The sequence below is a fragment of the Elgaria multicarinata genome, chromosome 2 (assembly GCF_023053635.1).
Source record: "Elgaria multicarinata webbii isolate HBS135686 ecotype San Diego chromosome 2, rElgMul1.1.pri, whole genome shotgun sequence".
NCBI lineage: Eukaryota > Metazoa > Chordata > Lepidosauria > Squamata > Anguidae > Elgaria > Elgaria multicarinata.
Genome location: NC_086172.1, coordinates 148,261,769 through 148,278,962, shown reverse-complemented (window position 1 = coordinate 148,278,962; position 17,194 = coordinate 148,261,769). Strand labels below are relative to the sequence as shown.

The 17,194-nt window shown below is 41.9% G+C and overlaps 1 protein-coding gene across 1 annotated transcript in view; it reads left to right on the top strand.

Annotated features, from left to right (window-relative positions):
• Positions 1-1,629: 1,629 nt before the first annotated feature.
• The window catches only part of POMT2 (protein O-mannosyltransferase 2), a 40,147-nt gene continuing 24,582 nt past the window's right edge, over positions 1,630-17,194 (top strand). Inside the window, exons 1-8 of the mRNA XM_063117897.1 lie at positions 1,630-1,850; positions 2,888-2,972; positions 5,001-5,105; positions 7,661-7,769; positions 8,492-8,600; positions 11,000-11,159; positions 13,418-13,524; positions 15,580-15,662. Of these exons, the coding sequence (XP_062973967.1) occupies positions 1,654-1,850; positions 2,888-2,972; positions 5,001-5,105; positions 7,661-7,769; positions 8,492-8,600; positions 11,000-11,159; positions 13,418-13,524; positions 15,580-15,662 (955 nt within the window). The 5' untranslated portion in view covers positions 1,630-1,653. The remainder of the gene's footprint in view (positions 1,851-2,887; positions 2,973-5,000; positions 5,106-7,660; positions 7,770-8,491; positions 8,601-10,999; positions 11,160-13,417; positions 13,525-15,579; positions 15,663-17,194) is intronic.

Below are 17,194 nucleotides of genomic sequence, written 5' to 3'. Positions count from 1 at the left end.
CTTTGTTAAGTGTTATCTTTCTGCATCTGGTTAATTTGCGTCACTACGAAGCTGGTTCAATAGAAATGTTCATGTCACATTTAACTATTTCCATGAGACAGGTGGAAAATGAAGAGGCCCATCAACATGTTAACAAGTGTTATAGCTACCCAGATTTACCCAGAAAAAAACTGCTGCAATTCCTACCCTGGGAATGCTGGGAATTAGGAACCCTGAATGAATTGTCTTCAAACGGATTTGCTAGCCCTGGTTTTAGCACGAATTTATGTGTAAGTGTTAGACAATCTGAAAGATGCAGTGGTGGTCCTTTAGCAAAGTTTATGCCTTCTTGAGGAGGTAACCTAGGACACAGTGCTTCAGAGATATCAGCTTGTCAGTCAGAACCTGGTATTATGAGGTCACTTGCAAGGTCAGCACAGACAATGCTTTCCTACCTGGATCATTCGTCCTAGGAGGGCCACACAAGGAGAGTGTGAAGAATAAAAAGACAAATGAAAAGAAACTGAGAAGCTACTCAAAAGACTACAGTAAAAGAAAAACGGGATAGTTTAACAAGCCTCTGACTATATTCTCTAGTAAGTGGTCTGATTTTTTAAAACTAAACTTGAATGCTGAAAGGAAAGTGTGAATGTGTGTGTGTGTAAATGTGGATACATTTCTACACCAGAAATTTCCAGATAATGAAAAATATTGTGCTTTGTGTATTCTGGATATCTATATCTTGAGGGAGTTTTAGGTGATGGGAAATGGAATGGCTCACTGTTAAATATATATAACCCAACTGAACCCTTACTTAAATGCCAGGACACAAAATCTTGGCAAGGACAGTGGCACCTTCTTGCGGCACGTAACTTTATGAAACCTACATATTCTTTATTTTACCAATGTCTGTACGAGCTGGACTTGGCTGAAGAGTCAGTGATTGGCAATAGACAAGGTCTATCTTCCTAACAGACACCTTCTCCAAGCTGGGGCTCTCCAGGTGTTGAACACCTCCTGGTGTTGAAGTACAATTCCCAGCATCCCCCAACCAGTCCTATGACAGACATACCAAAGAGGTTGCTTGTCTGCTTTTTGTACTCATGGGACTTACAGAGGCTTACTGAGATAAATCAGCTAGGGTAGAGGTACTTTCATTGTATGTGATGTGGGTAAACGAGTGAACATAGGGGACTTTGGAGTGGTAGGCTTTTGTGAATGTGATAGGACAAAATAAAAAGCGCTAAAGAAGTAGTCCTACCTATGTTTAAGCAGAAAAAAAGACCTACAACTCCCAGCATTCCCCAGCCAGCCACGCATGTTTAGACAGGCATTTTGTCTGTCTAAACATGCATAGAATTGAGCTCTAAGGCTGTAATCCCAAACATACTTAATAAAGAGTAAGCCTCAGTGAGACGTATTACTGACTAGTAAACCTTCTTAGGAGAACTGCACTGCAGCGTTCCTTTCTGGCTCGCGCAGCCTGTTTCAAGAACTACACTTCCCACAACGCCGTGGAAGCCTCTTAGTCTTTCTGCCTCCCCCGCTCAATGACGTATGTGGAACGCCGAACTCTCTTGCCCATCATGCCTTCCGAACCGGGACTCGACTTCCCGTGAGGCTTTGCGCACAGACTGGGGGTGCCGGCAGGAGGCGCCTCCCGTCAGGGCGCGAATGCCACTGGCGGCGAACAAGAACTGCCAGGCCGTGCTGGGCCTGCGGCAGAGAAGGACCCTCAGGCTGGCGAGCGGCCCCGTGTTGCTCCCCGCCGTGCCCCGCAGCCCTGGTTGGTTCTGGAGCCCGCTCGGCCTCGTCACTTTCCTAAGCTTCGCAACCCGCTTTTACCGCCTGCGGGAACCGCCACACATCTGGTATGGGGTTCTGGGGTGCCATGGTGACGAGGGCGGGGCTTAGTTTTTGTGGGGCGGGGCTCGCCTGTGAGAAAGGCGTTTTCATGCACTAGACTAGAACCCGTTTCATCAGATGCTTGAAGTTTGATTCTTGGTTGGTTGGTTCATGCTTATTTTTTAAGCTGCCTTGGGAGAGTTATTTTGCCCGTGAGAAGTGGGGTAGAAATAAATATTAGATTCTTATCGCACCCTTCCTCCACATACATGAGTTCTCTTCCCCCCATGTCACAACAACCTTGTGAGGTAGGTCAGGCTGAGAAAGAGTGACAGTGAGCTTTATGCACACATCTGTTACGTCTATGTAAACATACCCATGCAATTGCACACATACATATGCCTATAGAACAAAATAGTAAACAGTGGGGTAAGAAGACATGAACATGAATATGATCTAAGTTCTTGCCTGAGCAGGAGAACCCCATCTGTCTAGATACATTGGTGTGTTCCTGGTAAAGCCAGCAACCTTGTTAAATATGTAATGGAATGAATTTGAGCCCATATGGTGTGATGGACACTTTTGGCTGGAATGTGAGAAATTGATGTTTAAGTCCCAAGTTGTCAAACTCATTGGGTATGTGAGAAAGCTACTCTATCTCCCAGATTAACCTATCTCATTAGAATTAGTTGAGGGGCACAGAAGAATGTAAAACAAAATGTGACAAAATGAAAATGTGTTGTAGCCCGATCCAAACCATAGTTACTAAGAAATGTATCCTTGCAAGTAACAACCTGATATGATGTAGAGCAGTGGTCTTCAACTGGTGGCTAACGACCCCAAACTGAGATCAGTTCAGATGGGTTGCGGTAAAGCTCTGGCCACTTATGTTGGGCAATTGTGAAGTTTTGAAAGTCGGTCGCATGTTGCAGGTCGGGAGCCTGAGGTGGGATCAGTTGAAGACCACTGATATAGAATTATGCATGCCTAAGAATGGGCAAAGGTACGTCTAGTTGTGTGAGAATGGGCAACTAGAAGTTGATCTTTTTTCTCCTTTTCATAGTTGGGATGAAACACATTTTGGAAAGATGGGAAGCTATTATATTAACCGGACCTTTTTCTTTGATGTCCATCCACCTCTGGGGAAGGTAAACAGCTATTATCAATGCTTACACATTTGGGGATCCAATAAAATCACTTGGCTGCAAAACATTTTCATCCTGGTACAATTCCACTTCCAGTAGGCATACTTCCATGGAAATGCCTTTGAAGTTACTGTTGGTGTATAACTATCTTTCTGAATGCAAATTCAGGACTGTAGATCAGCTGCTGCTTTCAGCCTTAGCTTGGACATAAGAACTGCTCTGTTGGTTACAAGCCAAGTACTGTCTGGCCAAGCACTCTCTTTACTGTTGCTGGCTAGATGTCCATGAGAAGCTATAAGGTGGGCATGAGTGTGATAACTATCCGTCATTACTTTCCCCTAGCATCTGATAATCAAAAGTATATTGCCTCTAAATATGGAGGTTTCATTTTTGGTAGTCATGGCCATTAGCTACAGTTACATATGCTCTATTAATGTAGCAATACCTTTATAAAGCCATCTATTATCTTTGAATTAAAGCATAGTCTACAAATGATTTGGCCCTAATTAGCAAGGAAAAGCTTGCTAGTGCAAGTAATAAATGAGTGGCTTCTATATATATCCCAGTTGCGCCTACGGCCATACTACCTTGAACATGCCCGATCTCGTCTGATCTCAGAAGCTAAGCAGGGTCAGGCCTGGTTAGTACTTGTAGTCCCAGTTTATTTATTTATTTATTTATTACATTTTTATACCGCCCAATAGCCGAAGCTCTCTGGGCGGTTCACAAAAAACAGTTGCGGCCCCTACTTGTCAAAGATAGCCTGGCTAAAGTTATCCATTTCCCAGGAACAGTTTGTTTAGACTACTGCAATGAGTTATGCTTGAGGCTGCCTTTGAAGTCTGTTTGGAAACTGTAGTTGGTTTGAAATATTTCTTCTAGATTGCTGACTAGTGCTGGAAGAAGGGATCATATCTTGCAAATTTTAAAACAGCTATAGTGACTTCCATTCCATTTCCAAGCACGATTCAAAGTCCTGTTTTAATTTTTAAAGCTTTATGGCTTGGGACCTGGATACTTAAAGAACTACGTTTTTCTGGATAAACCTGCCCAAATATTATAGTGTCCACCTAACAAATATTGTAGTGTCCACAGAGACCCTTCTCTGGGTCCACCTAACATCAGAGATAACATCAGGGACTCTTTATCTTTGGAGTTCTGTCTTAAGGTAGACCGGCCTGGTGGTATTTTCTTTTTAGCACCAAGTAGGGATCTTTTTATTTTCTCAGATCTACTGAATTCTGTGTTTAAATGCTGGAATGTTTATCTGTTCGTCTATTTATCTTAGACATGGAACAGTTATTCAGAGTTGAGATACTAAAAACATAAGCAACTAAGCTTGAATTTGTGCAGTTCCAATTTTAACTGGTGACAGCATCCCTTTGAGCTTGCTTGGAATCAAATTAGGCCCGCGCTCAGTCTCCACAAATATTTGCACCTTGGGGGCTTCTCCTAGGCTGCATAGAGCTGAGAGGCAGCAGTGGAACAAGTATGACAAAAACAAAACAAATGAGTACCAGTGGAGCATCCAGTTTATAAATTTTAATAGATTTTAAAAATTCTAAAATTTTAAATTTTATTAACTATAGAACAGTTCTTAAAATGTAAAGCATTTTTGTATAAAGTTTTATACTGAAACGTTTGACATTTTAAAATATGTTTATGTATGTGTATGTTTTAAAAAATTTAAGCTATAGAATTTTAAATTTTAGAATTTTTAAAATTTTTAAATCTATAAAAATGTATAAACTGAATGCACTACTAGCGGTCGTTTGTTTTGTTTTTTGGGTGCTGTACCATGTGCATTGCATCACCTGCGTATCGGTTGATTCATAACAAATATGTTAAATAAAGTAAGAAATGCCCAGATGATGTGTGTATGCACGTGCATACACACACACACACACCTGTTCAAACAACAAATGATCAATTCTAAAGATAAATGATATCTTTTTATAGAGCACTAATTTGATCTGATAAACTTTTGCATCTACGTCTGCTTGCCTAAGATTATTCCTTTTCCCTCCCTAGATGTTGATAGGACTTGCTGGCTACCTGAGTGGCTACAATGGTACATTTCCTTTCCAGAAGCCGGGGGACAAATATGAGCAACATAACTACGTAGGAATGAGAGGGGTAAGACTGTATGGACCTCCCTAAACAGCCAAAGCCCATCTCTGTAGAAGGCATAGGGTTTTCCCTTTCCTCTTCGCTTTCAATAAATATTGGGTTAAATCCAAAAATTGCCTCTCGTGACAGAAAGGCTTCTTCCCTATTTGGAAGGCTTTTGACCCTGCTAGCAGAATGTGAGAGAAGTCAATTTTCATTGATTTCCCCCCTCCCCTTGCAGCCCCCTATGCCCCCTTTAAATCTGCTTTCGGGGGGTGGGTACATGAGCCATAATTAGCAAAAATCACCTCTCTACCTCCACCCCCTTTCCACTAGTGAGAGCATTAGATTTTAGGACTTTAGAGTTTAAGAATGGGGTTTGATGACAGGATTTAGGGCTTCTCTACACCAGGTTTTATCCTGTACCTTTACCGGTGCTTGTGCTTCCAGATTTTTTGCAGAATTAAGATTGGCTCTTTTACATGTGCTTATACTATTTTTTGTTTTTTGGGAAGTTTTTTTCCTTTCTCTGTAAGTTCTATATATTTATTTATACAGCCACTAGATGTTGCTGTGGTGTTGCGGAAGTACACACAGCCAAAATGCTGGACTGTCTTTTAAAAAAAAAATGGAATAAAGGTTATAAAATATGGGGGAGGTCTGGAGGTTGACAACGTTGTGGAAGGGACCCGCAAACTTCTGTGAGTGATTAATCACAAATGCATGATAAAAGCCTTGTGTAGAGATACCCTTACTCTAAGCCCATTTTTTTCCTTAAAGGTGTACTTCGAATTTTATTATTAAGGCAACCAAACATGGGTTTTAGCCAAATACAAGACCAGAGTCATGATATACATACAAACATTGCATTACATTACATTACAGCATTGTATTGAACTTCAAATAGTTGCATATAAAACACCATATATGGTGCTGGGAATTTTTTACCAGCAATCTTAATTATCATCAGAGGACACTAAACCTATCCTAATTTTTGCCGCTTTCACAGCAAAACAAGCCAGATTTAACAAGATGGATTTCACTGTGTTTGTGAATAGGTAACCAATTTTATCCAAATCTGTATAATGAGTAATTGAAGCCAGAAATCTCGCTAGATGTTTATCCCTAGGGGTGTTGTATAGTTTACAGTATAGAACATAATGAACTGTATCCTCTACTGCTTGGTCACCACAAATACATAAATGTTGTTCTCTAGGGATGTTTTTGAATCTACCCTCTCTAAAGTTGGATGGCATTGTCTGGAATCGCAGGCTAGTAAGAGCTTTGTGAAGGCCAGGGGGCATAATTTCTGTCAGATATGTTTTTCCCCTATGGGTTAGTTTTATGAGCTGAAAGCTATCGGAAAATCTGGAGACTTTAATTGCAGCCATATCTATTTTACAAAAATAACTCTGCAGTGCTTGCCTTATTGCATCCCGTTGATGTCGTACGTCTCCGCCCAATATTACTTTGGGATCAAGGCCAAAGTTTCTTAGTCTGATTTCGCATTGGTCTATCAATTTATTTCTGAAGGGAGAAATTCTCTGTTCATTTATGCAGAGGCTTACTAATTTATTTATTGAATGTTGTATTCTAAGATAATAGAAAAAACATAGTCTTCCAATATAGTATGCTATAGGCAAAACCCAAAGTTCCGCCCTTGTATAGTAGATGGGAGTTCCTGGTGGGAGACCTAGCAGTGTCCTTAAGAAGTTATTTTGGACAACCTCAAGTGGGCGTACATTTGTCCCGCCCCATATTTCAGCACTGTATGTTATTTGGGGTACTTATATAGTGTTGATGGTTGTTAAAATTAAATATACTTTCTAGCCAAAATTTAAGAGAGAGAGAGATAAAAATTGATAGGAATGAGTGGGAAAGGGATGAAAATGCTATTTGGAATGCCCTTTATTCATGTCTAGTGTATACGATAATGTGGATTGGGCTGTGAGACAGTCATTTCATCATCTTGCTTTGTGGGCTAATAGAAACTGTTAAGTTACAGAACATTCTTTGGGTGGGAGTGAGGATGGATGTGGGGGATGAATCAGATTTGCGACCTCTCAATTTTATCTCTTTTGGAAGTAGCGATACAGCAACCATCTTCAACCTTCAGATGTGTTGAACTACAATTCCCAGCACCCCCCAATCAGCATAGCTAGCTGGGGCATGCTGGAACTTGTAGTTTGGATCATAGAATCATAGAATAGCAGAGTTGGAAGGGGCCTACAAGGCCATCGAGTCCAACCCCCTGCTCAATGCAGGAATCCACCCTAAAGCATCCCTGACAGATGGTTGTCCAGCTGCCTCTTGAATGCCTCTAGTGTGGGAGAGCCCACAACCTCCCTAGGTAGCTGATTCCTGGATGGTACCAGGTTGGGGAAGGGTGCTGTGTAACATCATGAAGGTGGCTGTCACTTTTTCACCCTTTGCCTGAGGATACTCAGTAGACTGGCTTGTGCTTTACACAGTTAGTTTTGTCTGCTTTTATGGCTGTGTGACAGAAGAACGTTAAGAGGATTGCAAAAGGCATTATGTCGTCATCACTTTGTGAAGAATGTTTCTTCTCTCTCTCTATTCAGTTCTGTGCGTTTCTTGGTTCGTGCCTGATCCCCTTCTCTTACCTCATGGTGCTGGAGCTGACCAAATCGCTGCCTGCAGCTATGCTGACATCTGCCTTTCTGATTTTTGGTAAGCATCTTCTTCGTGTGGCAAGGATTGTTTTGATGGCTTTCCCTATAAGGTAATAAAAATCTATGAAATAACTGAAATAACAATAAAATCCATAATTAAAGCTGGAAAAAACCAAAGCACATAAAATGTGGTATGTAAAAAAGCAGCTGAAACAGCAAACATACCAAACAGCAAACATACACAGATCCTGTGTATTTTGATCTGAATCTTGTGTTCAGATCCTTGCTCAGACATGGACTTGTGGGGAGTACTTAGTCAAGCCTGATGTCTTCAGTTTTCTATCTTGAGAGTAGGCATCACAATAAACTCAGAGTTTTTGTGAGGAGAGGGCCTTTTCAGTACTGGCACCTCAATTGTAGAATGCCCTCCCTAGAGAGGCTTGTCTGGCACCTATTTTCAGCGGCAGGTGAGGACCTTTTTATTTTCCCAGGCTTTTCAGTTTTACAACATGTTTTAGTGTTTGGTTTTATTTTGATGCTGGCTAGTTTTATTTTGATGTATTGTTAACTATTTTAAAACATTATGTTCATTTTTTTATTTTTATATATGTATATTTTTCTGTACAGTGCCTGGAGAATGTATTGTTAGAGGATAGTATCGAAATGCTGTTAATAAATAAAATAGAATGTGATCAATATGATGATTCTTGACTAAGTATTGAAAGAACTACCTGGCTGTTTTTGGAACAAAAACTGATATGGCCTTGTCTTATTTTTCAGACACAGGGCTCATTACTCTGTCTCAATACATTCTACTTGACCCCATTCTGATGTTCTTTCTCATGGGGGCTGTACTCAGTATGGTCAAGTATAATTCCTGTGCGAACAGGTAAGATGGCAGCAGTTGATTGTCTCATGATTTCGACATCACTCCTCTGTTGGAAGGTTAATCTTATTTTTGTTTGTTTATAGCAAACATGGCTTTGAGGAGCCCTCAGGACAGCTTACCGCATCATCATAAAATAACTGAAATAACAGTAAAATCCGTAATTAAAGCTGAAAAAGCCAAAGCACATAAAATGTGGCATGTAAAATAGCAGCTAAAACAGCAAACATACCGTATTTCTTCGATTGTAAGACGCCATCGATTCTAAGGCGCACACTAATTTCAGTGCCACCAACAGGGAAAAAAAGCTTTGATTCGAAGAAAAAATAAATTTCTTTGAACATCTCTTATGAGTAGAATTTCTTAGAATATCTTAGAATTTCTTAGAAAGAGCTGGGTTTTGGGGCCACTGGGCTGGGAGAGGCTTAGGGGTAAGCAAAAAACAGGCGCTCACCCTCCCAGCTCCTTGTACCGTCTCGCGGCTGCTGCAGGAACTTCCTCTTTTGGCTGCCTGCCGGCACGTGGAGGAGAGAGACGACTGGAGCTGCCGCGTGAGAGCAGCTTCGGTGGAGCAGCACTTCTTTAGCCTCTGGGCACAGGTTTTTCTGCGGGCGTGAAGGGTTCCAGGTGGGACAAGCGCTTCCCAGCGCGGCGGCTGGGGGGGGACCCAGTGCTTGGGGAGGTGAGCCTCCTGACTCTTGGAGCCGCGTGTCTTCCTGGCGCGGCTGACGAGGGCCGGAGCTGCACGGGGCGCGCTGTAGGCTCCAATCAGCCAGCAAAGCAATCTTAGAAAGCCCTGCTTGCTCCGCTTTCTAAAAGCAATAAAGCTAAGGAGACTGGATGTTTCAGACCCTTTTTAATGGAATAGAGTCTTTTTGCATCTACCATATTGCTTTGATTCTAAGACGCCATCGATTCTAAGGCGCACCCCATTTTTAGAGCTGTTTATTTAGGGAAAAAAGTGCGTCTTAGAATCGAAATACGGTACCAGATGATAGAACACATAAGATCTCTCAACAAGTATTGTTTACTGGCACAATACCTTAATTATAAGAAATCCCTGCTATATCAGACCTTAGGCTTATCAGGTCCAGCATGTTGTTCCCACAGTGGCCAACCAGATGACCATGGGAAGCCCACAAGCAGGACACAAGTGCAACAGCAGCAGCCTAATCCAAAATGCAGAGATTAGATGAAATAATCCTGAAACTATTTTAGATGTACAGGAGCATTCTTTTGCCTTCATCGCCTTTGGAGGGAAGTCTTCCTTGGCAAGCATATTCCTTGTTATTTTCTTACCCAAGCCCCTACATAGTGTGATGAGGCTCAGATATTCTCACCAACTTGCTTTTGATAAATTTCTAGGGAGGCTTCATCTTCTTTCAGGGAGAGAGGTTCAGCCTTCCCAAACTGGGTCCCTCCAGATTTTTTGGACTACAGCTCCTATCATCCCTGACAATAGGTTCTGCTGACTGGGACTGATGCCCAAAGGATCTGTAAGAACGCTGTTTTAGAACCTATTTCTCTTCCTTTCGATCGGTTGATACAGTTGCCCTTTGTTTTATGTCGGTGACAGTTCTTCCTCTGTAGTTCCTAAAGGATCGCTAATATATGGCCCATTACCCAGAGCGTGTTTTTCCCCCTTTGACAGAGATGCTTTAGATATAGTGCAATGTTCCCAACCTTTTTGGGTTGATGGGCATATTTGGAATTTTGACAGTGTTGTCATAAAATGGCTGTTATGGGCGTGGGGCTTGCCCGGTTGTAAATTGGTTGCCATGGTGGACATGGTAGGTCTCAAAACACTCATTATCCAGAAGGCAAAGTGGTGAGACTAAAAGAAAAGTAAGTTGACCAAGAACCTAAGCACAAGACAGTCAGGAGGGTGGTGGTGGTAGGGATGTCTACATTGAGTAAAATCCATCACGACGTTTGATTGCCAGTTGCTCCGCCCTCTCTCTTGCCCTGGTCCTCCTGATGGTATCTCATCAGCCATTGCTGCAAAAAAACAATTCTAGTGGCTCTCCTGGAGGGGCACTTGCTCCTTCCGCTGTTCTTGCCAGGGAATTCTGTAGCAGTAGGAAAAGTCAACTCCACACAATGGAAAACTCCACGGAGCCTGACCCCACAACATGCAACGCAACGGTTGTGCAGGAACTCTCCTCTGCCCAGCATGGATATTCTGTGTGGAGTGTTTTTTAAAAAAACTCCACTGTGGGGTGGAGTTTTCCCACCAGACAACACACTTCTCAACGGTGGTATAAAAACTCCACCGTGGAGTTCTAAAACCACCGTTAAGAAACGTGTTGTTTGAACGGAGCCATAGAGTACATTCTGCTTTTGTTTTAATCTGTAGAGCTTCTTTCAAAAGTTTATGGTTTCAACAAAAATATGTTTTGCAGGTCTTTTTCTGCCCCCTGGTGGTTTTGGCTGTGCTTGACTGGGATAAACCTTGCTGGTGCAATGGGGGTGAAATTTGTTGGCCTTTTTGTAGTCCTCCTAGTTGGACTGAACACTATCTGTGATCTTTGGGAACTGCTGGGAGACCTCAGTCTGTCACTGGTGAGTGTCTATAACGTTGATTAGCTTTTTGTGTTTGTGGGAAGAAAAAGTAGCTGCTCTAGCCGATACTTCTCAAATGGTGTTCTCAAATGGTGATCATGGCCATACAGTCTTATGTATTTCAAAGCTGCCTGTCAAATACTAAGCTTCCATCTGCATTCCATTGTAAAGGGATGCTAAAGTTCATTCAAGGTGATTATTGCCCCATGAGTCAGTTTTATTTCACCTTAGACTCTGCAGTTAGCATTGCCATTGGAGCAAGTAGAAATTAAGCATTCTCAGTAGAGTTCTGTAAATCGTTTTTGTATGATCAAATGGCGCTCTTTAGAGGCCTTTGATTTGCTGTATCTAATGTGCTGTGATGTGGGGAAGGCTGCAGTTGTGTTGACCTTCAGTACAGTGATACAGTTCATAGGCTACAAATTGGATTTTGGTATACAATGCAAGTTACTGGCTTGGAGCTGTGTCTGATGGGTTTCTCAGCCTCTGCAGGTTGAGCTACTTTTTGAAGATGAAGAAAACTGCTATTCATTCCCCCCCCCCCCCGACAAAGAAAATTCCCCTCTCAAATAATTTGTCAAGGTAGCTGCTGATTTTAAGAAGGGGCTAAAGTTATTTCTAGCCAGTATTAAGGAGACATCAAATATAATACATGCTGAGCTTAGCAATAAATGTTATTGAATCTGTACCTCATTAACAGCAAGGAAAAGGGCTTTGTAGTCAGCTGCAATGCTGTTCATTCAAGCCTTTCTTAGAGGTGCTATCATTCTTCTGTGATCGACTTCGCAGACTGTTTGAAGTTCCAAAATCCAATTTATTCCACCTCCTGTTTCTGTTCCTTTTATATTTGATAAACATGGCTTTCTTCTCTCTGCAGTGAGATTTGTTTTTCCTGATTAAAGTAAGTGTAGTGCAAAGATGTTGTGTTACAGCTTCTGAAAAGAGCTGCTTCTAATGTCAAAGTCAGTTAATTGCATTTGAAATAGGGCAAATCCATCTTCCTTAAGCCTCCTGTCTGCAGATGGCCGCGAAGCAATTTCAGTTGTACCATTGCCAACAAAGCTCCCTGAGTCTTATGCTATGCAAGGAAACATGCTAACACCTGAGGAGGAATTGCTGGAATAACTAAATGGTCGCCCAGCCCTTCATCAGTTGTATATGGTTGGATAACTCCAGGAAGAAAGGTTTACGTTGACAATAACAATACGGTTTTGCAGTCAAAGAATGAATTATTTTATTATTATTTATTTATTATTATTTATTACATATTTATACTGCCAAGGGAATGGGAAACAGAGAGTTAGGGCTGCACTCCACACACAGTTATTTGACAGTAAGTCCTGCTGAATACAATACATAGACTGGATTCCATGTGTCTCCATTGTATGATATATATTTGAATTTGAAAGCAATTGATGATGTTGTGGTCATTCTTTGGAGTTTTGAAGAAGTCCAGAGCTGCATTTCCAGTCTCTCTTATGTGAGCAAAAACTTGATGAGTCTCTCCCTCCCCCCACCCCAGCTTGTCTTATATCTGTCCTAAACACAATTACTTAGAAATATAGTCTATTGGTTTCAGTGGAACTTACTTTCCAGTAAGTGTACTCTAACCTTGCAGCCTCAGAATTAAGTTCACTGTGTTCAATGAGGCGTACTCCCAGGAAAATGCACAGAGAATTGAGCCTGTCACCCTAATCTTATGCATGTTTCCTTGGATGTAATACTGCAATCCTATGCATGTCCTAGAAGTAAGACATATGACCTTCAGTCTCCCAGGTAAGTGTGCCTAAGATTGCAGCCTAATTCCCTCTGTCTTCAATGGAGTCTTGCTCCCTAGTAGGTGTATTTAGGATTGCAGCCTGGATTACAATCTTTGGCATTGGATTGATGAGGACTGTACTAAACCTTAAGATGTTTACCATGAACATGGTTTTGAGGAGACTTGGTTACTGAATCCAATTTCTTAAATAGCTTTTTGTTATCTTCTTATCAAATCGTTTTTGAAATGTTATGTGGCTTTTATTGTATTCCGGTCCGATGTTATTGTGAACTACCATGGAAAGGCAGCATATGTATAAACTGATGATAATAATACAGGAAAGGTTCGTTTCGTTTTTTGCTTAAATATGTAAGCATCCACACTTATGACTTGCTTGGTTGTGTGTGTTCTGCAGGGGAGTGAGGGGGGTATACAGAATTTGGCTTGATAAAAATCCTCCATAAAAGTTGCTTCAACTGTTCTGAATTGTTTGCTGCAGGTCACTCTAGGGAAGCACTTCCTGGCTCGTGTACTCTGCCTCATCATGCTGCCACTTGCCCTCTACACGGCCATGTTTGCTGTTCATTTTGCAGTGTTAAATAGAAGGTATTTCTCCCCTCTTCCCTCTCAGAAAGGAAATAAGCATTTGAGAAACCCTTGTACTTTAGCCATTGTTAGGATTACAATATTGGCTCAATTCAAACACTGTACCAAGCTCTAGCTCAGGAAGCTTGTAATCTAAGCGTAATGTTTAAATTGACTAACCATGATTGGCAATTGGCCAGTGAACCAGAACTGCCAACCAGGGTTTGAAGCAGCTGCAACTTGTGGCTACTGTTAACTATGGTTGGGTACAATGTCTCAATTGCCAAATCATAGTTAAAGCTGTTACTTTGGCTCTGGAAAATGAAAGCAGACAGGCAGTGCTAAATCATGGTATCATTTGGTATGATGTCTGAACTGGGCCGCAGTTCTAATAGTTACCTTTTTTTTAGGCAATTCATTGTAAAAGCTGGTTTAGGGACATCTATTTCTAGATGCCGTTCCTAGCTCTGTAGGTCCCAATATATGAATTGATGAGTGTCCCCATTGACTTCTTCTCGTCGAACATAAGTTTTCTCATCATTGATCAAAGACATTTGATTAGCTTTGAAACCTATAATATATATCAGGCATGATTATGTCATGATGTAGTTTGGGACATTTGCCCACCTCTTATGGTAAATTGTCTTTTCCTAGGAAATCATGGAAACAAGAATAAAATTTGGTTAGTTTATTAAATTACATACCACACTTTTCAAATAAGTTTCAAAGTATTGCTATTAGTCAAAGCACTTGTTTAGCTTTGAGACTTATCGGTCAGTTTTTGTTGTATATCATGACCTCCAAAAATGTTAAGAACTACCAAAAATATGTAGTATTCTTATTTATTGCCTAGACTGTCTGTCATGCCAAGAGTAATTTAGTCATTAGTGAAATAAAGGCTGCGTTTGGACAACACATAGTCAATGTTGGGTTAATAGTCAACTCCATGGTTGATTATCGAAGGGTTACTCCCCACATGACATGATTATAATCAACTGTGGTGTGGATTAAGGCCAGTGAGTTGACTATTAACGGTGTGTTTGATTGACCCATCCCCCCTGCCCCCCAGTCCTCCTGCTGGTACCCCATCAGCCATTGTGAGTTCTGCTGGCTGGACTAGAGTGGCAGCTGCTGCTTTGGTCATCTTGCCAAGGGACTCTGTAGTCACTGAAAATAACCAAGTGTGCAACGAAATAGTCAATGGTGCCCAACACACGACATGATAACCAAAGGGTGTTCAAATAATCAACTCTGCACAGCATTGGTTATTTTGGCCGAATAACCAACCGTGGTGTGAAAAAGTCCCGACAGACGACACAATAACCAACCATTAACTAACCCACTGTTAACCATGTAACCCACTGTTGGTTATCGTGCCGTCCAAACCCAGTCAAAGTGTCTTCTTCAGTTTTACAGTTAGGTTCTAATCCTGCAAAAGTCAGAATTCAAGCTTGAGGTGCATGCATAAAGGTATTTATAAGGAATATTCAAGCAAAGGTTGGAGTATGTCTTACTGAAAATGAGGCCTTTGCCAGGACTATATATTCATATTGTAAATGAGCACAATTGATCATGTAGAGTGCAATCCTATGTGATTTGGCTGCAGCCTTCAAACTTGGAGGCTGCTAAGTATCCAGTGCAGGGCAAAAGGACAGCGGAAGTGATCTTTGTATTGCAGCTGCCCTGGTCTCCTCTCCTCCCTGCCTCCATGGAGAGGTAGCCAGCACAGTTCTCTCCGCACCAGCTACGAGGGGAAGGGGAATGCAGTTTCCTGATCTGACCTCAGAGCCAGAAAACTGATCTATCCTATGCCCCACTCCTCAGACACTGTCTGGGAGTGGGGAGGACATAGGATCACTCCTTCCATTGATGTAAATCCAAAGGCTGCAAAAGGTTGCTTGTGTATCAGCCAAACTATCCAGCTGCCTGTAGGCAGCTAAATAAATTGAGATCTTCCTTCCTGTGTTTTATAGACCACTGTGTTTTCCTGTTCCCTTCTTATTACATTCTATGCTTAAACCCCTGCCCATTTGTCTCCATACAGACATAATTTGCATATACTTTGTTCTTTCTCAGTGGGCCTGGAGATGGCTTTTTCAGCTCTGGATTTCAGTCCCGGCTGATTGGGAACAACCTTCATAATGTATCTGTTCCGGAATGTGAGTATCTAGAACCTTGAGGGAACAGATGCTCTAGTGAGATCTATCAACAGAACCCTGTATCTAAGCAAATGAAAGCTGAAAGAACAGTAAGACTTTGTCATATACTTTTTGGCTTTTCAGTGTGTTTGGACATTATTTCTAAAAATGTGGATCTTTGTCACTGGTTGGTTGAACTGAGCGCAAGTGTAATGGGACCGTATATTATGCTTTATATATCATGCTATATAAAATAGGAAATTGAGTGGGTTGTGGGAGGGGGGATTCCAAAGGTGTAAGAAATGGGTAAGTTTTAATTACAATTTCTAATATTGAATTAAAATTAGTTCCATCTTAGGTACCATCCTGAAGAAAATCTTAGGCTGCTATACTAGCAGGCTGGTTCTGATGCTATTCAATGAGTGGCCATTAATCAGTAGCCTCGGACTACTGGCCTTCCAACTTGCACCCTAATGTGGTAGGGAGAGACTTTGGGCATGGCTAGACGGGGCAATATCCTGGGGATCACCCCAGGATTGTCCCTGTGCATTCACATGATGCACAGGGCATTCCCGGGAGCATTCCTTTCCCCGGGATATCGCCCTACCCTTCCATCCTGCTTTTTCCTGCGGTCTCGGGATGATCCTGAGACCGTGGGACGTGTGTCTTGCTGTTGCGGTTTTGTCCTGGCACCTCGCAAGTAACCGTGAGGAGCCAGGACCCAGGCATGGGGCATGAAGCTCCTCAGAAGCTCTGTGCCCATTGGGGGTGGGTTTGGGGGAGTGCAAGGTGTTTTTTTTAAAAAAAACACAGTTTGCGCAGGAGTGCTCCTCTCCAGTTAAAAACCAAAACAAAATGGTGGCCGCAACATCCTCTTCCTCTTGGGATGTTGCACGCCACGTGTATACGAGGGGGACGATCTTGTGAACCATAAAATCATGGGATCATACTCCTCCACCCGCCTCGTCTAGCCATGCCCTTTGATAGAGGGCTTATTCTCATGAGGTTGATACTAACAGATGTTGTGTTACCTGGACCCTCCTCATCTTCTGGTCAAATGAAAGATGCTGAAGTAGTGCTTGGTCATTTAATTTCAGGCAGCTTGGGGCTTTCATCGTACAGCACAGTTAGCAGAGAGCTAAGGGAAATGGGGACCCCTGTGCTGTACCCAGGAGCAGAGACAGGAGTGCAGAGAGGCAGTGATGCTTGGCGGCATAGCATGTTGTCACTGCACCTCCTCCACTTCAGTCTATGAGCTGAGGATGTGCGGTCAGAGTGTTTCTTCTATAGTTATTTGATTCTTTCTCACAGCAGGAAGGAAAGCAAAACATCTTAAATGAATAAAAAATATGTGATTTGAAGTCTGCAGAAATCAGTAGGAATATTCGGGGGCAGATGCAGTGTGTGGGTTTCTGGTGTTTTTCCAAGAAAAGCTGGCTCTGGCTCTTAAAACACTTAATAAATGATTTCACTTAATAAATGAAGAGGCATAAATTTTAAAATTCTATTTTCACTCTAAACCTAAAGAACTGGGTAGATGGGCGCGGATTGGA